Source organism: Ochotona princeps, chromosome 32, assembly GCF_030435755.1.
Source record: "Ochotona princeps isolate mOchPri1 chromosome 32, mOchPri1.hap1, whole genome shotgun sequence".
NCBI lineage: Eukaryota > Metazoa > Chordata > Mammalia > Lagomorpha > Ochotonidae > Ochotona > Ochotona princeps.
Genome location: NC_080863.1, coordinates 9,091,036 through 9,113,034, shown reverse-complemented (window position 1 = coordinate 9,113,034; position 21,999 = coordinate 9,091,036). Strand labels below are relative to the sequence as shown.

The 21,999-nt window shown below is 48.5% G+C and overlaps 1 protein-coding gene across 4 annotated transcripts; it reads right to left on the bottom strand.

Annotated features, from left to right (window-relative positions):
* NAPEPLD (N-acyl phosphatidylethanolamine phospholipase D) lies at positions 1-20,629 on the bottom strand. Of its 4 annotated transcripts, none has more exons than XM_058657558.1 (5): positions 20,075-20,629; positions 8,611-8,920; positions 4,923-5,569; positions 2,516-2,630; positions 1-234 (listed from the first exon to the last, which is right to left on the bottom strand). In XM_058657558.1, exons 1-5 carry the CDS (start codon positions 20,428-20,430, stop codon positions 112-114), a joined length of 1,551 nt encoding a protein of 516 aa, XP_058513541.1. In that variant the 5' UTR covers positions 20,431-20,629; the 3' UTR covers positions 1-111. The 4 variants fall into 4 exon arrangements, with proteins under 4 accessions (XP_058513541.1, XP_058513543.1, XP_058513542.1 ...); XM_058657560.1 differs by having other exon boundaries at positions 20,509-20,606; XM_058657559.1 differs by lacking the exon at positions 20,075-20,629 and adding an exon at positions 19,765-19,928.
* Positions 20,630-21,999: the final 1,370 nt, after the last annotated feature.

The following is a 21,999-nucleotide window of genomic DNA, read 5'->3' as shown; positions in this document are numbered from 1 at the left end:
TGTAGCTAAAAAGAGGCATACTATTCATAACTTCGTAGTCTTTCCTTTGTCTTTCAAACTTGTATCAGATGTTGTCTTTTTTTCTTTAAAAGCTCCTCTGCTTACAGTTACTCAGTTTTCTTCCTTGGTATTTAAGTATCTTGATTCTCCATGCTTTAAGACAAAAAAATCTTCATGCTTCAGTCCATGTCTTTCTAGAGCTTCGCCTAGCTTCACTGGTGGTTCCAAGTAATGCTGAAAAACGGCACAGAGAAGAAAAGAAATATTGACAGTACTTAATATGGGGGCTATTTCAGAAAAGACTTAAGACTAAAATAAGCAACAGATGTCTACATGGAACAATGCCCTTCTGAAGGAAGCACTAGCGAATGACTTCACCGTATTTTGTGGTTTGATGGGAACTTTGGTCCTTAGAGGAGATAAAAAAAATGTCCCTTAGCCGTGGGACAGGACAGCTATGTAGATGGGAGACGAGAACTCAGCAAGCGGAAGAGTCACCCACACTGCAATCACAAAGGGCCGGGCAACCAGCTTCTTTCATGGGGCCACTATTTTTATTCCCTGCTATAGCACAATTCATTCAGATAAAATAGAGACCCAGGTCATGTCATACATGCATTAACTCGTGACGCTGTGTTGGGGCTCACTGCCTGGGACGCCAGCATCCAGGGCCACGTCCTAGCTGCTCTGCTTATGAGCCGGCTCCCTGCAAATGTGCCTGCGAAGCAACAGACCATGTGGCCACTCCGGGAAGCGGACCAACAGATGGACGACTGACTGCTGTGTTTATACCTCTTTGTCACTCTGCTTTTCAAATAGAGAAAAATAAATACCTTTTAAAAAAAAGTTATGATACTTAAAATTGATTTTTGTCAAAACCAGGGACTGAAAAGAATGGTGCTTAAATATGTCATCCAGGGTATCTACTCATCATTGACCTGATCAGTAGGAACATACTTCAAGATGGCCAAATTAACTAGGTCTTATTCTGCTGAGCAGCGATTGTAACTGTTTATATGCAAATGGTTTTAAAGTGTTTAGAAATCATAGGCTGGAGCACCCACTTTGAAAATCCCTTCTAATTGTTCAACCAACGTCAAATGTTAAAGTCCGAATTGCTAAAGGCTCAAAGAGGTTTTATTACAGGTGTCAGTAGGAAATCAACAGGAATTATTGGAAACCAGAGTAATTCTTGAAGCTTTTCCTCCTCATCATCACATGCTAAAAACCTTTCTTCGCACAGCTGAATAAAAACGCTACGACTTCATCCAGCACTGATACATGCAGAATATGTATATATGAATGGAACATTCACACACACAGAAAAGGAAGAAGGAATTACCACCCAATTCGGAAAAACACTCTCAAATCTCCCCCTGTTCTGTTCACATACACACATACATTAATAGGCTCCTTCTTCCTCCCATCACTCACCTCCTCACTCCTGAATCATTCCATCCTCTCACAACAGAACTAAGAATTGCAACAACCTGGTCCCGAGATGGGAAACGGGCAGATAGTATCTACAGTCATTTTGAAACAAGTTCCATCTTCCTTAGCGGAGAGGACGGGTCAGACAGGAGACAGACAGGAAATGCCTGAAATACTAAGAAAATGCTAGGTTCTTGGAAAGAGGCCCCAGAATATGCAAGACGCAACAGGCCAAGTGGGAGAAGCCACGTTCCAACCAGGTCTTTCAAAATTGTGCTTATGGCTGGCTCTGGTTCCAGGAAAGCAAGGATAATACATGATCCCAGAAACCCAGGCTAGCCTCAGAGCGCTGGGCTTCAGGTCCCTTAGGGAAAAAACAAATCAACACATTAACAATTCTGCTTTAATTTAGGACCAGAGTCCACAAATCTCAACGTCTGGTCCACAGTAGACATGGAACTGTCATTTACTGGGTGGAGAACACATTCTAGACAGTCCTACGCTGCCAGGCCTCCCTTCTCCATGGCCTACATGTCTTCTGTCCTCCTGCTGAATGTCCCTCCCGGCTCCCCACACTTGTTATCTCCCAACTTGGGCTCTGCCCTTCCCCATCTGGCAGTGCCTTCCTCCTGGCCGCAGCAGAACCAGGTGCAGGTGGCACTCTTCACGTTGAAGCCCTCTCTGGTCCCTCCCAGGGGACCCAAGACCCCATCATCTTCCAACACCTAGATCACATGCCCATCTCCCACCTCCCACCAGGACAAGAGCCTCCTTGCAGGGTAGGGGGAATATGATGGCTCATTGTCCTCATCCCTAATGCGCACAGATTGTTTCTGTTACTGTTGCAGTTTTGGAGACTAGCGCTTTGTTAACTACAAAGAAATCAAACCGAGAAAGAAAAAGGCTTTTTCCACTGCGTATAAATAGACCGTGACTGGACCACCCTGTGATGACCACGTAGAGTCCAGTTCCACAGCATGAATTCTGAAGACCCAGCTGGGTCGAGAGGGACCCCTGAGCCCCACCAAGCTCTTTGTGGCTCGTGCACAGAACCCAAATCTTGCTTCCCTGACAGCAGACTCACCTCGTTTGCTAAGGCGAAGGTTCCCCAATGAATGGCCACGGATTTCTTGCTTTGCACATCAATGTGAATCCTCACTGCTTCTTCGGGGTCTACGTGCTGATATTTCAGAAACCACCTGATGGGACACAGCCACTCATCAATGCTGCCCTCGGGGAAGTGTGTTCTCTAAGTTCTAATGACTGCTTCCTCCAGTCGGCATTTTTCAAGAGCTGGGGGTGCTTACTGGCTGTTCCCTCCCCCTGTTCCACTCTTGGATTCTGAATGTGCATGCCAACACACAGCAACGGTGCCGTCAACACTTCCCAGCTGCTGAACTCAGCCAGCACGTGTTTCAGAAGGCCTGCGACCCGACCTATGCTCTCCACGGGTCTGTTCTCATCTCTCTGGGGGTGGGGACCTGGACCCTGGAATTTTTCAAAGTGCCACCTGCCCCAGGTGAATCCAATGTGCAGCCACAGAACCTTTGGGACAGAGCACACAAAATGTGGGGTGGGATGTGGGGGAGTGAAGCTAGGAACCAAGATGGCACAAAGCAGACAAAAAGACAGCAAACAGGAAAAGTCACGACAGGTGTAAAAGAATCTTCCTTTAGTCCACCCTTCTACTCAACAACGACAAAAAAGCAAGTTTTTTTTTTTAACATCCTATGTTATTTCATAGTCTTGCGGATATAGTTTTGCACACATTTTGCTACGTTTTGAGCTGTAATATTTCTCAGAGACACTGTAAATGCTGAGGTTGTTTTCTTTCCTCATTAGGTTACTTTACATGCATATAACATGCATGCACATATATCATGTGCAAGTCTTTCTCACGCAATAAAAAGCCTCCAGCCAAACTCCCCTCACAAAGTTCAGCCGTGTCACCTGTATTTTGATTTCACAGATAGATTCTGAGAAGATGACGGGGATGACTTTAAAGCAGATACTTTGTAATCCTGCGTATGAATCAAATCAACAGAATGCTGGGGTGAGGGCTAAACGCCCAGCATCCAGTTGCAAAAGAACTTGAGTGTGCTCAGGCCCGAGGTCTGTAAACCTGCTCCATGAAGCCAGAAACGCTGCCTCCTTCAGCACCAGCACCCCTTGCGGGTGTCACTCTGAATCCAGCGGCTCTGCTTCAGATCCAGTTCCCTGCCAATGCGCCTGGGAAAAGCAGCAGAGGGTGGCCCAAATGTTTGGGCTTCTAGACCCATCAAAGGAGACCCAGAAGCAGCTCCTGTCTCCTGGCTTCAGCCTGGTCCAGCATTGGTCACTGTGGCCGTAGGGGGAGTAAACCACTAGAAAGAAGTTCTCCTTCTCTATTTCTGTGACTCTTGCAAAAATAAAACCTCTCTGCCTCTGTAACACAGTATTTCAAATAAATAAATCTTTTGTTATCCTATTTTTATATTGGAAAGTCAGATTTACAGAGATGAGAGACAGAGAGGAAGATCTTCCATCCACTGGTTCACTCCCCAAGTGGCCGCAACAGCCGGAGCTGAGCTGAGCTTCTTCCAGATCTCTCACAGGGCCGTCCTCAACTGCTTTCCTTGGCCACAAGGAGGGAGCTGGATGGGAAGCAGAGCAGTGAGGATACGAACCAGCGCCCACATGGGATCCTGGCTTATGTAAGGCAAGGACTTTAGCCATTAGGCTACCGCACCAGGCCCAATAAAATAAATCTGAAAAAAAAGTTGGGTGGGGGGGGGGGCTTCCTTTTCAATCTGCCACCAAGACACAGAACTTTGTAAAAGCCTTCATGGGGAAGACCGTCACACTCAAGGTGGGACCCTACCCTAAGTGACAACAGAAAATGTGAAAGCTAAAATCCAGGACGAGGAGGCAATTCCTTCTGGGAAGTAAACATTGACCTTTGCTGCCAAGCAACTGGAGGATGGATAGACTCTCTGACTACAAGATTCTAAAGGAGTCCATTCTTCATCTTGCGTTGAAACTTCATCATGGTGCCAAGGAAAGCAAGAAGTCTCACCCCACTCCAAGAAAGATAAGCATAAGAGAAAGCAGGGTAAGCTGGCGTCCCGCGGTACTGTAAGGTGGACGAGAATGGCAACCCAGGCCGCCTGTGAGTTCCCTTTGGGTGGGTGTGGTGCTGCAATGCCCACCGCCCGCCACCCGGACAGACATTACTGCAGCAAGTGTTGTCCGACTTACTGCCTCCACAAACAGAAGACAATGGTATATGACGAGCTAATCAAAGACACCACCACCAACAAACGTTGTGGTGGACTGCCAACGGTTTTCACTTTAAATATTTAAACATTTTAATACCTATCTGACCCACCCAATCCCCAGTGAGCATAGCCACTAAGCCACCAATAAGGTAGCAACACAAAATCTTAATGACTGTACTGACCACCATCAGCCATCTTACGCAAGCTGGGACTTCATCCTCCAAGCCCGCGTACCTCGGCTCGTAAGCTCCAATGGGAATAGCTGCCAAGTCAAACGGCCCAAATCTTTTTCCTATCTCTTTGAAGACGGAGCAGTAGCCAGTATCTCCTGCAAAAAAAAATCGGTTCCAAGGCCCCAGGACAGACCAGCTGCCCCAGAGCACCTTGTTGTCGTCCAGCAGGGTCCTCTTGCACCAGTGTTGGGCAGGGGTGAAGACGAAGGTGACCTCGTCATGACCCGGAACACAGTTCTCTTCCCACCAGTCCAACTCGATCACATTGTCGCAGCCGCATTTCTGCATCCAGTCGAGGAGACCCAGAGGCACGAACCACCTCAGCTCGTTCCCGAACCGCTCGTTGAGGGCGGCGACAGAACCGTAGTCCAAATGGTCATAATGGTTGTGACTGATGAGGACAGCATCAATGGGGGGCAGTTCACCGATGGTGCACGGGGGATGACGGAATCGCTTGGGCCCCAAGTACTGCGATGGAGAGGCCCGGGAGCTGAAGATGGGATCTGTGAGAAATACCAGCTCATCCATCTCCACCAGCACCGAGGCGTGTCCCAGCCATGTGACCCGCACACCGGCTTCCCTTGTTCGAGCTGCTCCAGGGTCATCAACAAAATAGGGCGTAACCACTGGGAGTTCTTTGTCAAGCTCCTGTGTCCGCAAAAAAAAAAAAAAAAAAGATACACAGCCGTGAGGGGAAAAATAAAAATGTTTTTTTTTAAAAGTTATCTTCATTCTAGAACATAGCTTGACCTCTGTTACCGCAGCAAGGTTGGGCTATTTAGGGAGAGGAGGTGACGTCATCCCAGAAACTAGCTGTTTTTGCTTTTCTCCTGAAAATGCATACTTCTTAGTCTAAAAGGCATTACGCAAAAGAAAAGTAAATTGCAAATTCTGACTGCTGCTAAGCTCAATTTTTCTTTTTAAAAGACTCTTCCATCAAGCCAGTAGTTAGCCAACTTCGGTGCAATTATTTGACTACTGTCACCGCATGCAGCTGGGGCTATTTTCTCCTAAAAAGGAAAAAAAATAAAAATAAAAGCCTCAGAAGCAGGCCAGGCCCTGAAAAGATGACCTGTGCTTACAGTTGCTGGAGTGAGAAAATGATGTTTGAGTACATAGAGTTCAAAGTTCAGCACTGTGACGGTCCCAGGGCACATGGGCCATAAACCACTCCCGCCATTCCTTATCTGATGATTCCACCAAGGGAATCAGGATGCATACCTTTGAGAAGTCAATCAGCACTCTGGCATTCAAAGAGCAACCCTGGGGCCCGGCGCTGTGGCCTAGCAGCTAAAGTCCTTGCCTTGAACGCCCCGGGATCCCATATGGGCGCCGGTTCTAATCCCGGCAGCTCCACTTCCCATCCAGCTCCCTGCTTGTGGCCTGGGAAAGCAGTCGAGGACGGCCCAATGCTTTGGGACCCTGCACCCGCGTGGGAGACCCGGAAGAGGTTCCTGGTTCCCGGCTTCGGATCGGCACAGCACCGGCTGTTGCGGCTCACTTGGGGAGTAAATCATCGGATGGAAGATCTTCCTCTGTCTCTCCTCCTCTCTGTATATCTGACTTTCCAATAAAAATAAATAAATAAATAAGCAACCCGGGGCCTGCACTGTGGTGTGGTGGGTTAAGCCGTCACCTGCAAGCCAACATCCCCTAGGAGTGCCAGTTCAAGTCCCAGCTACTCTTCTTCCAACCCAGCTTCCTGCTAATGCGGCTGGGAGGGCAGCAGAGGATGGCCCACGTGCTCGGCACCCTACTGCTCACGTGGGAGACGCGGATAGAATTTCTGGCTCCTTACACCGGCCCAGCCCAGACCTGGCCATTGTGGCCTTTTTGGGGGAGTGCAGCAGCAGATGGAGATGAAGGTCTTGAGAGATTCCCTCTACCTGCCCCACCGCGGCCCCAACTCTGCCTTTCAACTAAATAGATACGAACCAGCACCCATGTGGGTTGCCAGCACTTGAAGGTAGATGATCAGCCTATTGGGCAATGGCACCGGGCCCGAGTAATCCACTTTTACCTTCCTTTTGTTCATGCGATACTGTTCCACACCCATTACGTCACAGTATGACAATGAATCTGACCTCTGTTACACCATAAAACTGTAAGGTAGAGAGTTGATAAGGCCCTTCAAAGTTCCACGGGGTGCAAGGGTAAGGGGAAGCCACGGGCTGGCACTGTGGTACAATGAGCTAAGCGACTGCTTACACTGCCAGCATCCCAGATGGGAACTGGTCAGATCCCAAATGCTCCACATCTGATCCAGCTCCCTGCTGTCTGTCTGTCTGTCTGTCTGTCTCTCTCTCTCTCTCTCTCTGTTTCTGCTTCCCAGCCCACCACATAAACCCGCCTGTGCAGGTGTTCACCATCCACCACCCTGATCAAACACAAGAAGAACAGAGCCACCAGAGCCATGAGGCCTCCAGGTCCCGGACTGTGAGTGAACATTACACCCTTTCCTTCATAAGCTAGCTTCCCTGGGATTTCAATTACAGTAACCAGGAGCTCTTACACGCTCCTCTTGGTAGCTCGAATCCATATTTTCCTTATATAGAGTTCTCCCGGACAGCAGAGATCAAAAACAAAAACAAAACTGTTCTGATTCCTTTGTCCCAAGCTCTAAGCTACAAACATGTAAGATTTCACCTGTCAATGTTGGGGCTTATTCTAAAAAAAAAAAAAAAAAAAAGCACTAAAAATTATTATTCACATTCATCAACTCTGGTAGCCAAAATCCATACTATGAACATTCCTAACCACCAAAGCAATACCAGGTTTTCAACTTCATATCCGTTCGAGAAAAATGGACAAATTTACCCAAACAGAAGATCTTACATCAACATCAATGTGAACAACTCAGTCTACTCCCTCCTGCCCCTCCTGCTGCAAACCAAGCCCTCGGGGGGTGTCTGTCCTTTTCCCCCATACTTTCTCCCCGTCACAATGAGATCCCTAATCACTCAGTTTCCCTCACACCCTGGGGCAAGACAGGCTAGGGAGGAGAGGAGCAGGGCTGGGAGGAGGCCATGGGAGACACTTGGAAGGCAGAAAACAATGCTGCGAATAGGAGCCACCTGCCCACACACCCCCGCCTCAATGCAGCATCATTCACGTCAGCTTTACGTCCAGTGTGGCACGTCGGCCCCAAGGTGAACAAAGGCCATCTTGAAACATCTGGAAAGCTCCTGTGAAGATGCCGTTCACAGTTCTGGCAGCTTTTTCCCACTCCAAGGACCAGAAGCCAGACACACCCAGCCTTTTACCCTCCTGATTCACCTTCCAAACCTGCATCAGGTTATCTCTGTGCGGGACACGCTATATCCCTGTTCCCTTTCACGTCCGCGTTCACGCCATCACCTCCATGCGCAAACACCGCTGTGCTTGCTAAGCCTGGACTCACATCTCCCCTGCTGTGGAACCTTCTCCGACTCTATCAGCAGCAGGAGTCGCTGCCTCCCCCATCCCTCCGAAGGACGGGGTGCCTACCTCCAGCTGCCAATGGGTCAGAGTGGCTTAATTATACCATCTTAACTATGAACCCAAGGATATGGGTTACCCCCTCTTCACTTGAGCACCCCCCCCCCCGCCAGGAACCCTGATCTGAGTCTACTAAAAAGACTCGGTTCAACTGATTTGAAGCAAAACTAGGCCCTCTGCATGGTAAGCAATCCAAAGAGCCCAGCACTAACCTCCTTAGAACAGGGAACGCCGCTGTGGTCTCTCTCCATCATAAGCCACCGGAGGGCACTGGAAAAGGAGGGGGTTTTCCACGTGGGCCAAGGGTTCACAAATCTGCCATCTTTCCCTCTCACAGACTTGGTTACGTCTTCCTCCAGCCTGTAATCCAGCTTGAAGCTTCTCCTGGAAAGCCTGGAAGAATCGCTCCCTCCAGAATGGCGTGTCGAATTCTGCCGTTTTCTTACTGTTTCCTTAGGATACTGGCTGCCTGGCGCCAAGGACTGGCTGCTCTCGCCTTCGTCACTGTCCATCGGTGAAGAACTTATAAAAAAAAAACAAGGAGGAATAAATTACTGACTTTAACCTAAACACATTCAAACATACTCACAGACATACTATTGTCGCTTAACAAATAAAAATTTCCCTGAACTTAAAAAAAAAAAAAATCATGTCTCTAGGAATTTGATCTCTCTTCCTGGAAAATAAAATTTTAGAATCCCATGTTACTGTTTACTTCGTAGAAAAGATGGTTACTTCGCTTATTAGCACAACAGCCAGTTCTTAAAAAAAAAAAAAAAGAAAGAAGTAAAAATAAAACTCCCTTCTCTCCCTTCTCTGCTCTCATCCACAGCAGTTTTCCTAGCCAGTTAAATGCTACGTAAATGTTACATTGCAATGACATCCTGTAGAATAAAGCATGCGCATGAATTACAGTCGTTTCAACACGATGAAAATATAATTGTTCACAACACAAAGTAACCCCTTGTAGTTCCCTGAGGGTACTACAATCGCTCAACTGACTCACATAGAACCCCCCAGGCCTACACGGAGGATAATCTGTTGCCAATATACTTTCCCTAGGGAGAAAGTGCAGTAAATCAAATGCCAGGAGACAGCCTTTTAATTCAGCGACCTCTCCATCACGTACACAGCCGATAAACAACATACATCTCATTTAGAATCGCTGGTTTAACACAATGCTTCACCTAGCTCTGTGACCTCAGGCAGGTTTCACACCTCCTCCTGCGCCCCCATGCCTCTGCCTAGATTGCCTCATCTATAAACTGAAAGTAACATTGTTTCCTGGTCCCTGGATTTGCTGCAAGGGGAGCACTTGGAATCCCAAAGCATAGGAGGACAGCTCAGGCACCACTGGCTGTTCCGGTTGACCTGACGGCTCCTGCTTCCACTGTCCCTGCTACTGCTTCACTCAAAAGCCCTAAACGCTCTGATGATAAACCAAAAAGGATTCCAGACACATGAAAGTGATCACGTATGGGGAGTGTGGATTCCTCGGTCATGAGTTCCATTGCTTTCTAGCTCCATTAAACAAACATCAGCTTTCCTGTTCACTGGTTTTAAAGATAAGGCCTACAGGTAATGTAATTTACAATCTGAAGAAAATAAGCACACTAACAGAGAGCCAAGTATCATTTGTGTGGCTAGAAGGATGCTTAAGCAGAAACCCTAGACAGTGCTGGAGGCAGAACTGACCCAGCAATTGCAACCACCGGCATATGCAATAGGCTGATAGGGGCAACGGACTGTGCCGGACCCTGTACTGGCATGCACACACAAGAATCTGGTCTGGGATCACTTCAAACAAAGTTTATTTGGGAGTCCCTCCAATCAAACCACTGAACTCAGAACCCCGACTATGAACAGAAGTGCAGGTTCCAAGGTCTGCCCATGGAGTCCATGTGTCAAAGCTGAGCCTCCTCAGTGGCTCAGACAGAGCAGTGAACAGCATATCCAGGTGCACAATGGAGGATATGGCAGCCCATTCGGAACCTGCAGAGGACACCGGGTACCACAACAGAGGACAGAACAAATCAACGACCCCAGCCAAGTGTTGGCAGTGAAAGTCTGGGCAAGTGGAGATGCTAAGGTAGACTTTGTCAGCCAGTGGATTCTGGAGAGATTTCATTGTGCTTGGAATGGTGAGCTTGGCAGCAATTCAGAACAGGTGAACTACTGAAGCTACTTGAGCAGTGCCCTCAGAGCACGCCTCACATCGAGGACCCCGGAATGGGTGGGAGGGGGCGTGTGACTTTTCCCTTCGTCTCTCCCCTTCCCCCAGATACAAGAAGGAAAAAAGAGGATGTGGAAACAATGGTCTTACCCACTTTCCTGTAACCCTTGACCCTTTGAGCCCTAATCAACTATGTAACGATCATCAAAATAAAAAAAAAGGAAAAATAAATAAATAAATAGAAACCCTAGGGCTGTTACCTAGAAACTGAAGTCTTCTCCTTGCATGTGCCAGGATCCCATATGGGAATGATATGTATCCTGGCTGCTCATGCTCCTTCCAGATCCCTGCTTGTGGTCTGGGAAAGCAGTCAAGGACGGCCCAAAGCCTTGGGACCCTGCACCTGTGCAGGGCACCAGAGGAAGCTCCTAACTCCTGGTTTCAGATCAGCTCAGCTCCAGCTGTTGTGGCTACTTGGAGACTAAGCCAATGGACAAAAGATCTTTCTCTCTGACTCTCCTCTCTGTAAATCTGACTTTCTAATAAAAATAAATAAATCTTCAAAAAAACCTGAAACACCTTCCCAGGAGAGAAAGGGAAAGACCATAAAGTCCAGTATGAACGCACAGGTTGAACCATAACCTCTGCCCCCTGCCCAGCCCCCTGACCCCAGTCGGCCAGGGTGAATGGGAGTCAGGAGGATGGTGGTGGTTAAGAAGCCCCAGTCCACAGAGGCAGAGGCACACTGTGGCTCACCTGGCCCTGTGCACAGTAGGGCGGAGTCTAACAGACTCTCCACCTTGAGTAGACACTTGAACCTGGCCAATCCCGTGTTTCTGCACATGTAAAAATACCTACTTAAAGGCTTCTCAAAGGATTCAATGATACCACAAAAAAAGTAGTTCCTTTGTCCTAACTCCCCTCAACCAGTCAAGTATCCAACTCCTGTTCAGTTCCATTAGACTTTAATGCAGATCTGGTGGGGGGCATGTCCATTCTCACAGAATCAACTTTTTTTTCCTCCTTGGTTGAATAAGCTCAGGTTGAAACATTTACAAAGGACAGGGCCTCTGATCATCCACTTGAGCACCCCCCACTTCATTTAACAGACAAAAACACACAGGTTCAGAGTTCAAGTTACAAGTTACTTTGCAACAAAGGTATCCTCTACAGATAAGGGTTAGAGCCCAGCACCTGCTCCACCCTCCCTCTCCTCACTGTGAGAACAAACTTGGGATGCGCATATTTTTCATCTTACACATGGTAGCTTTTCAAAAAACGTGTCTTGTGTTAGAAGGTTGGTACTCTATTACAAGCCACCAGAGCACACTGTCTCACTCTCCCTCTTGCTCACACACACACACACACACACACTCCTGCAACCTGCCATGAGGTGACACAGCTAAGGGGACCCTCTTCAGAGCTTGTGCCATGATGTATGGACTTACAGCATCCAAAATTGTGAGCTAAAGAAACCTCTTTTCTTTATAAAGTCATCCTGTATCAGATATTTTGTCACAACGGTGAAAAAAATGCAATATGTTACGTACAAACGACCTTCAAAAAGTTAATGGGAGAAAAATGGATGCGTATAATTCTATTTTTCTGTGATCTTTTTGAAATAGTTTTGCACATACCCTGAGACACACACATCCTCAGAAAGCTCATGGGAATGTGACAGGTGGCCATGGGAATACCCGGCAGCGTCTGCTCCATCATCTGCGGAGAATGAAGGCAGGGTGGCTCTGACAGAAATGTTTAGTGAGGAAGCAAAGGAAAAGAGTGGCGGTTCCCTGCGACAGGAGGACAGAGCTCGCGAGCTCCGCTCATGCATGGCTGGACAGGGCGGGTAGCAGCAGGTGTGAGCGGCAGCTCCCCGCCACCTCAAGTGGCCAGAGCAGCCAGACATTGCCTGGAGTACACTGATTTCAAGTCCAGACAGGTACTCGTGCAACGGAGAGCGATCCAGCAGGTTCCTGGAACAGGCTCCTTTCTGGCACCCTCATGCAGGGTGACTCTATGGTCATGTGTGGTCTGCAGCTGGGTCTCTGGGCACAGGAAAGTCCACAGAGCTTCTGTGTGGCCCAAGTGCTGGCGTGCAGAGGGGCTGCAGCCTCCGCACCATCACCTCAGCTGTCAATGACCTTGAAACAGAGGAGGTCAGGCGGTGATCACACCCGTCATCACGGCCTCTCCAGTGCTGACGAAAAGGGAGTGGCACCATTTCCAACTGTGTGTCACTGTGTCCAACTTGGGTGGCACGCTGGACTCTCATCCCTCATGTGAGCGCAGTCCAGAGTACACCGCCCGTACCTAGCACATACAGACTTCCAGATAGCCTTGCAAGGAACAGTCACTCTTCCAAGCCACAAAGGCACAGTTCAAAGATTAAAAACTACCAGGGGAGAATGATGGGAACTGATAGGAATGACTAAACATACACAGACATGAGAAATATGACAAAGAGGGGGAAAGGACTCCGCCAAAGGAACATAGCAACACCTCAATATTAGAATGCAGATGACGCGATTGATTAAATCACTGAAAGAAGTCTTTTAAGTTTCCTCAAAAACAATGAAAAGCAAAGGTTCCCATTGGCTAAATCCTCACTTTGCACGCAGTAGGATTCCATATGGGCACTGTTTCATAACTTGTCTGTTCCATTTCCCATCCAGCTCCCTGCTTGTGGCCTGGGAAAGCAGTGGAGGACGGCCCAAAGCCTTGGGACCCTGCACCCACATGAGAGACCTGGAGGAAGCTCCTGGCTCCTGGCTTCGGATTGGGTCAGCTCCAGAAAGTATAATCACTTGGGTAGTGAACCAGTGGATGGAAGATCTTTCTCTCTGTCTCTCTTCTCTGTAAAGCTTCATTTCAACAAAAATAAATCTTAAAAAAATTCTAAAATATACATGAGAGAATGGAATGATTGCCTTTAGAAGATTTGCAATGAGAATTAATAGTTGTTTTCTAATCAGAAACCCTACAGGCTAGGAGAGAATGGAAAGACATAACCCAGCTACTAAAGAAACTGCCAACCCAAAACACTATATATGTGTGTGTGCGTATGTGTGTAAATATATTATAAATATACCGATTGTGTTGTATGAAGAAAAATCTCATTTGTATATGAAGGCAAAACAAAGACCTTTCAAAACAGACCGAAATTGGAAGAATTGGCCATCACCTGCCCACCCCTACAAATGACGCCTAAGGGTGTGCTACCCACAGAATAATACGGCATGCAGGTGTCTAAAGCATACCAAACACCCACCCTGAAATATTTCTTTTAAAAAAAAGATTTATTCTTATTAGAAAGTCAGAGATACAGAGAGGAGGAGAGACAGAGAGGAAGATCTTCCATCTGCTGATTCACTCCCCAAGCAGCCGCAATGGCTGGAGCTGAGCCAATACAAAGCCAGGAGCCAGGAGCTTCTTCTGGGTCTCCCACGCAGGTGCAGGGTCCCAAGGCTTTAGGCCATCCTCGACTGCTTTCCCAGGCCACAAGCAGGGAGCTGGATGGGAAGCAGGGCTGCCTGGATTAGAACCGGCACCCATTTGGGATCCTGGCGTGTTCAAGGCGAGGACATTAACCGCTAGGCTATTGCACAGGGCCCTGAAATGTTTCTTTTTAAGGGACAACTTATTAGGGCAAGTTCTGTGGCACAGCAAGCCAAACCATTCACACTCCCACATCCAAGGACTGACTGGAGTCCTAGCTATTGTACTTCCTGCACAGCTTCCAGCTAACACCCCTGGGAAGGCAGCAAATGACGGCTCAAGCACTTGAGTTACTACTCTTCAAGTGGGAGATGTGAACAGAGCTCCTGGTTCCTGGCTCTGGTCCGGCCCTGACTGCTGCAGCCATGCGGCAGTGAATCCGTGGATAGTTTTAACATTTTAAAAAAAATTATTGTAAAAAGGACAATACAGACTCCCTTGTACTGGTTATCAAGTACACACTCTACACATGTTTGATGATTCAGTGCCTACTTAACAGCAAATTTATTCTTATTTTTGTCTTCAACCAAAAAGAGGTCTGAACTATGACATTTGGTGAAGAAAATTCAGCTGAGTGTACATGGTTTTACTTCAATGGACTGCACACAGGCATAAAATGTGCTCCAAAACCAAGACTTCTCTGTTCCATAAGCAAATGTGTCACGCTCTTTCTTTGACGTTTAAGAGCTGCCAACTGTCTGGAGTTGAATGCACCGCTTTATCATTTTTAGAAAGTGAAAGACAAAAATCACAGCAGTACAATGTGTATTTGAGAACTAACACGCTTCTAACTTCTGAAGCAGCGAAGTGCCATTGCTGATGTGTGCGTTTACCACTGAGCGCCTGTCCACTGCAGAAACCAAGATGCTGACCTGAAGGCAGGGGAGTGTTCAGAACTAAACATTCAGGCCTCTCCAAATAAACACAGTTGACTTCACAATTTTACATTTCCTCTTCTTCTGTCTTAAGGGAAGAGAAAGATCGTTTTCAGAAGGAGTTAAAGGGAACTGTTTCAATTCACTGCTTCTGCCCAGCTTTCTGATGTCATGGATCTTGGGGGGGCAGCAGCTAATGGCTCCAGTTCCCGGGTCCCTGACACCAGTATGAGACCAGATTGAGTTCCCAGCTCCTGGCTCAAGCCTGGCCTCGCCTTGATTATTAGGCTGCTGCTCCCAGCTCTCAGCTTCAGCCGGGCCCAGCACCCCCACTGCGGGCACCTGGGGGACTAAACCAGCAGAGGGGAGCACTGCCTCTGTTTCAGTCACTGCCTCTCACATCAAATAATCTGTTTATTTAAGAACCAGCATAAGGGAGAAATAGAGATCCTCCTTAAATAAAAGACATTTCTAGAAAATGTATGTATGTGTGTAACGTATCGTTATGTGAAAGGCGTGCTACAGAGAGATCCTTCTTCCACTGGTTCACTTTCCCAAACGGCCACAACAGCCTGTGCTGGGACAGGCTGAAATCAGCAGCCATGGCACACAACTGCACCCCTTAGGCCAACCACACCAAAATACCCTATTGTGGCAAATACAGAAAAATACGCATAAACACTGTTCACTAAGCTGACATAGTTAGACCTTCCTTCATACCTTAAGAATAAGACAAAACAACAACAACAACAACAAACACAGCACGTGGACAGGGATGTTGGTTCTGAGAAAACTGAAGATGATCTATTTAGAATGAAGCAGATGGAATACCGGTTTCTCTGTTTCTCTGTTACCCTGACTTGCAATATAAGTCAATATTTTTTTAAATAAATAAAATATCATTCCTCGGGTCTGGCGCGGTAGCCTAGTGGCTAAAGTCCTCTCCTTATATGCATCGGGATCCCACATGGGTGCCAGTTGGTTTCCCAGCTGCTCCACTTCCCATCCTGTTTCCTCCCTGTAGCCTGGAAAAGCAGTAGAGGACAGCCCAAAACTTTGAGACTCTGCACCTGCGCAGGAGACCCGGAAAAAGCTCCTGGCTCCTGGCTCCAGCTCAGCCCAGACGTTGCGACCACTTGGGGAGTGAACCAGCAGATGGAAGATGTTCCTCTCTGTCCCTCCTTCTCTCTGCAAACCTGCCTTTCCAATAAAAAAATAAATCTTTTTAAAAAATCAATAAATAAAACCATCTAAACTAAAAGCCTCACTTTCTCTCCCAACCACCTCTCCACCTAACGTTTACGAAGGATCCCAGAAGATAATACAGTACCCCCAGAATGTGTGCCAGCCTGGCAGCTGCCTGCCACCAAGACCCTTCTTCCTGCCTGTCCCGCATTCCAGCTTACAGGCAGCAGCTCCTGGGATGGCTGCACACTGGTCAGGTTACAGTCCTGGATGCAAAGGTCAGCAACTCACACACCTGAACTCAGTCCATCTGAGTCATAAAGTCAACCCTGTGCGCTCCTAAGAAGCCAAGCCGAGGGAGAAAAAAGGAAAAGAAAACCCAGTCAGTAATGATTCACGTTACCACAGGGTAGCCCGAACATAATGAGCACTCAATGCATTTTTATCAATGGGATGAATAAAGAGACCGGAGCTGAAGTTCATTAGTTTTGAAAAGATCTGCTGAGAATCAAATCATCCAAGAAGCGAAAGTCACCACAGGGTGCAGGGACAAAGAGGCCTTGGCATTGACCTTCGTAATCACGGAACAGAGGAACAGGAATGCCTTGGGGGAATGGCAGAGTTCCATGGTGGCACAGTGAGAAAGACTACAAGATGCCCAGCAAAACATCCAGCCCCCTTCTTGTGGCAGAATGCCCTCTCCCCAGGGCTCCTACACTCCAGCTCCATGACTGCAGTCCCTAGGCTTTTAGCTACACAGGGCCATACTGGCAACGAGGTAACTGATATGATTTAAGTTGAAGGTTTACAGGTACCTGGAGTCTGCTTTAAAAAAAAACAAAGTAGGGAGAGGATCACATATGGGCACGGTTCATGTCCACCTCCCATCCAGCTCCCTGCTTGTGGCCTGGGAAAGCAGTCAAGGACAGAGCCCAAAGCCTTGGGACTTTGCACCCACGTGGGAGACCCAGAAGAAGCTCCTGGCTCCTGGCTTCAGATCAGTTCAGCTCTGGCCAATTTGCGGCCACTTAGGGAAGTAAACCAGCACATGGGAGATCTTTCTCTCTTCTTCTCTTTCTCTCCTTCTCCTGCTGTAAATCTGCTTTTCCAAGAAAATAAAAAAAAAAACCTTTAACAAAACAAAACAGAAGGTGGGAGGAAGCACCTGTCTGTTCTCACCACAGCCCACCACCAGAGCCATCCTGAGCAGGAGCAAGGGGCCGACATCCTAGACTTGGCATAGAGGAGCTCTGCAGTGCCACGGCTCCACCATGCCAGCTGAACTGTCCAGCTCTGGATTCCTCTGATACGAAAACCCTGTTTTGAAATGTGTCCTTATTCTGCAGGTTCAGCATCCCACAGCTTGCAAAACCCAGGGCTGCCCCAGCCCGAAGCTGGGATCCGGAATTCAGTCCATGTGCTCTACCTGGATGGCAAAGCCCTACCTCCCTTGGACCAGCGCCACTGCTGCCTAGGGTCCGCAGGGGCACACGGCCAACAGTATCAACGGCTCCCAAGCCGTCACCCAGGTTTAGGGGTGCAAGTCGTGAGCGAGCTGCTGCCCAACATTCCGGACCCACGCCACCGTGCCCTGGCTGCGTGAACAGCCTGACAGGAGCCAAGCAGGGCGTAGCCCGTGCGAAAGGCTGGCCTTGACCGCTTGAGCTAAGAGGCCTTTGCCAAATCATTACATATCACTCCAGTTTTGGTGTACTATCTTCTTCACCCACTGGATTGGGGTTCATCATCTCATGTATTTCATGTCTATAAAAATCAACCTGGAAATTAACATTTAAAACAATACTTGAAGGGGTTCTGTAAACAATAAAGCTAAAATACATTATTTAACCCACTGGCTAAGCAAAAGGCCAGATGGCTATCAGCAAGCTGCTGCAGATATAGGAATGTGTCAGTAACCTGTATCAAAAGTTGCTTACACTACAGACTGCAGGTGGCCAGACTTCTCCAGTATTACGGCAGTTAAAAAAAAAAAACTACCACTTGACCCTTCCATTAGAAATCGCATGAGTTTTTCTCTTATTTCTTTTAAGAGTTACTTATTATTATTATTGGAAAGGCAGATATACAGAGAGGAGGACAGAGAGGAAGATCTTCCGTCCGATGATTCACTCCCCAAGTGGCAGCAATGGCTGGAGCTGCACCAATTTGAAGCCAGGAGCCTCTTCCAGGCCTCCCACGCAGGTGCAGGGTCCCAAGGTTTTCCCAGGCCAGAAGCAGTAAGCTGGATGGGAAGCAGGGCTGCCAGGATTAGAACTGGCACTCATATCGGATACTAGGTTACCGCGCTGGACCCATGGGTGGTACTCTTTTTAATGCCAGATTTACTTAAGCCCTCACAGGCCTTCAGGATAAAAATGTTTGTTAAGATTAATTACCTGTGCAGTTCATTTCCTTAACAATGCTTCAGTGACAACACTTTGGCTCGCATGCATTGCAAACTAAAATGCCCATGTCCTCACAGCCCTCTGGCTATATGCATATTCGTCTTTACACAAATGGATGAGAAAAGGAACAGAAAAATCCACCATTGCCACAGCCATCCATCATTACAAGGCAAACGTAGAATGAAACAACAACACAATTCAAAACAAATACTGCTTTTCAGAACTACCCAGTTGCAGTCTGAACACTATAACTTATAATTGGGGACAGCAAATGCGCTAAATATTCCCGTCTCACAGAGATGCACTGTAATTCTTGCGCAGGAAAAGAAAGTCTTTGAAAAGCCTGATTGTGACTGCAGCTGGTTTACAATAGTTCTAATCTCTCCATCGCCCAAATTCTTACTCTAATTAAGTCCCCTTGCACTTCAATGTCTCCTTTGGCCAATCTCCCAACAAAACCAGAACGTGGTAGGTAGGCTGCGGATGTTTCTTTTCAAGACTTCCCCACAAAGTTGCTATTTGCAGCGAACTCCTAAGCGAGGTAACACACGTAAAAACGTCCAATTTTCCACAAACGATGGAAATCACTGACGTCGCAAACAAATGCCTCTCGGCAAAGAATTTCTCAATAAACTCATCAGAAGGATCAGCCAGCACACACCGCACGCTACACCGAGGCCAAGAGATGAGTAACGCGGCGTGTGTAACAATCTATGAACAGTAAAGCAAAGACAAAACTCAATGACTTTTTCAAAAAGCCTATTAACTTTTCACACCCCCGGATTTCCCAAGAGCCCACAGCAGCCTATGTATTTCCCTAACTACAATGTCGAGAAACACACACACACACACACACACACACACACACACACACACACACATACCGGAACACTTGCTATATACAAACCCCGTAGGAAAAACTCATAAAAAGTAAATCACCACCCCCCCTCCCCCGGCACAGAAAACTCCAGAAAAGAGCGTCTTCCTCCCACCCCACTTTTTTTTTTTCTCTGTATTTCCTGGCTGTGATTATATAAATACACCTGTGTCAAGACTGAAGGATAGCAACCTGTTGGCATGGGGTTTTGGAGGCTAAAGTCCCACAGCCCAAGCAGAAGTGAAGTTGGCTCTGAGAGGACTTGTCCCCCACTGGTCTATTTCTATATCACCTTTCAAAAAAACAAACAAACAAACAAACAAAAGCCTAAGTACTCAGCGCAAAGACGCAACCTGCTCATCCGCACGGCAGATAGGATCTTAAATCCCACACGCGGCGATTCTCCCACGAATCCGTGTGTGACTTCTCACCCCAGGCAAGCTCCAGGAAGGTAGGCTCCGCCACTCGTGGAGAAGAGCAAAAGCAAGTACGAAACCTTGCTCCTTCACAAGCACAGCATCGCCAGAAGGAGGATGCAGAGGAGGAGGGGCATGGCTCGGGGACAGGAAGCCCACGAGCGCGCGCCCAGCTCTGAGCCGCTGCGCTCCCGCAGCAGCGCGCGCGCGCCCTGGAGAGGCCCGAGAACGCGGAGCGCGGGCTCACCTGGCGCCGGGCACTGCCGGGCTCGCGCGCTGCCGCGGCGGCCTCAACGGCCCGGGGCGACAGGAGGAGCCCGGGCGGCGGCCACCTGCTCCCGGAGTCCGCCGCCCCCGGCCCCGCCGCGCCGGCTCCGCCGAGGGCGCCAGGAGCTGCAGGCAGCGCCTCAGCGCGCACCTCCTCGCCATCCTTGGGGCCCAGCAGGTCCTAGTCGGACTGCACCCCCACTTTGCCCGCTCACACGCCCGTTGTGACCTTGGACCCGGGCAGCCCCGCCGGCGTTTATAAACTCCGCCAAGGTCCATCCAGAGCCCAGCTTGACCAAGATGGCCGCCTCGGACCGGAGCGCTGAAGCCATCCATGTTTGTAGGCGGTGGGGAGCAGAGACCACCCGCTCCTCGCCGTGCCCTGCCACTCACACGCAAGCTCCGCCCACGCACCTCAGGACCACCCGGATTCCGGTGTCCGAATGCCCAGGCTTGATGCTTTCAACGGTCTGAACACTTTCCTGGACACCTTCCAAACTTAAGTGGGATCCTGGTGACCCCGTGGGTGGCCTCTTCCCAGACCGCTCAGCAGTAATAGTGGCGATTGGTAAATGCGCACAGCCTCTGGCTGCGAGGCGGCCAAACTACACCGTGAGCAGTACCGCCTTGTCACTGTGTGTACTTTTAGATTGTTGTCACTGCCTCCTGGTACGCAAGGCTCTCACTCTGATTGGCTTTGCTGTCCCAGGGTGATGACCGAAAATGAAATTGCCACCATGTTTCCAACGGGCTTTCCTTTTCAAACTGCAGGATGCAGTTGTTTTTTGAAAGGAGAAATAAAAGATTCATCTGGAATAGTCTTTTTGGGTTGTTTATAGACCGGGGGAGGGAGGGAATAGCAACCTGATGAGAGAGAGAAGCGGCACAGACCCTAAATGTGCTTGTGCAAGGATTCAAACATTGTGGAAATGTGGCTGGACGTGTCGAGAACGCCGCTGTGTACTGCCGGCTCCTTGCCAGCTGCTAAGTCGGCTTGCATCTGACGGGGCTGCGCCTGCCCAAACTGAAAAATACTTACAGTGCAACAATGACAAGAAGGTCACACTGCAAACTCAACCAGAAGTTACTGCTCAGGAATTCCCCATAGTGTGCTTGTGTGTGTGTGTGTGTGAGAGAGAGAGAGAGAGAGAGAGAGAGAGAGAAGAGAGAGAAAGAGCGCCGTGCTCACTGGTTCAGCCTTATCCAAATGCCCTCATGGTCAAGACTGGGCAGGGCCAAAACCAGGAAATAACTGCGCTGCAGGTCTCCCAGGGCACAGGGATGCCAGGAACTTTATATTTGAACTGTTGCCACTGCCTCTCAGGATCCGCCTTACTGGGGAAGCTAGAATTAGGAACAAACTGGGAGGCCCTCCTGGAAAAACAGATATACAGAGAGAAGGGGATACAGAGAGAAAAATCATTCGTCTGCTGGTTCACTCCCCAAGTGGTTGCAACGGCTGGAGCTGAGCTGAAGCCAGGAGTCAGGAGTTCTTCCGGGTCTCCCACGTGGGTGCAGGAACCCAAGGCTTTGGGCCATCCTCGACTGCTTTCCCAGGCCACAAGCAGGGAGCTGGATGGGAAGTTGGGCCACTGGCATTAGAACTGGTACCCATTTGGGTTCCCGACGCATGCAAGGCAAGGAATCTATCACCAGGCTACCGCACCAGGGTCCAAAGTCCTGTATCTCTTAAACAAAGGCTCTCTTTCTCCTCTTCCATGGCCCTCATTCCCACTGAGTTCCTGCTTACCAGTATTCTGCTCTGTTATTTCTATGACTTTGACTTATTTCAGATAGATCGTGTGAGAGGAATCCCCACCATCTGTCCTTTTGTGATTGGCTTGTTTCACTTAGCGCAGTGTCCCCGGCATGCCTCCTGTCGCAGCAAGTGGCAGGAATTCCTTC

Bases quoted from the DNA above. Each gene is read 5' to 3' on its own strand.
- NAPEPLD (XM_058657558.1), bottom strand. From the start codon at position 20,430: ATGGATGGCTTCAGCGCTCCGGTCCGAGGCGGCCATCTTGGTCAAGCT. The intron at 8,921-20,074 runs GTGAGCCCGCGC...TTTTTTTATAAG, and splicing joins CCGGCAGTGCCCGGCGCCAG to TTCTTCACCGATGGACAGTG. The intron at 2,631-4,922 runs GTACGCGGGCTT...GTGTCCCATCAG, and splicing joins ATTGGAGCTTACGAGCCGAG to GTGGTTTCTGAAATATCAGC.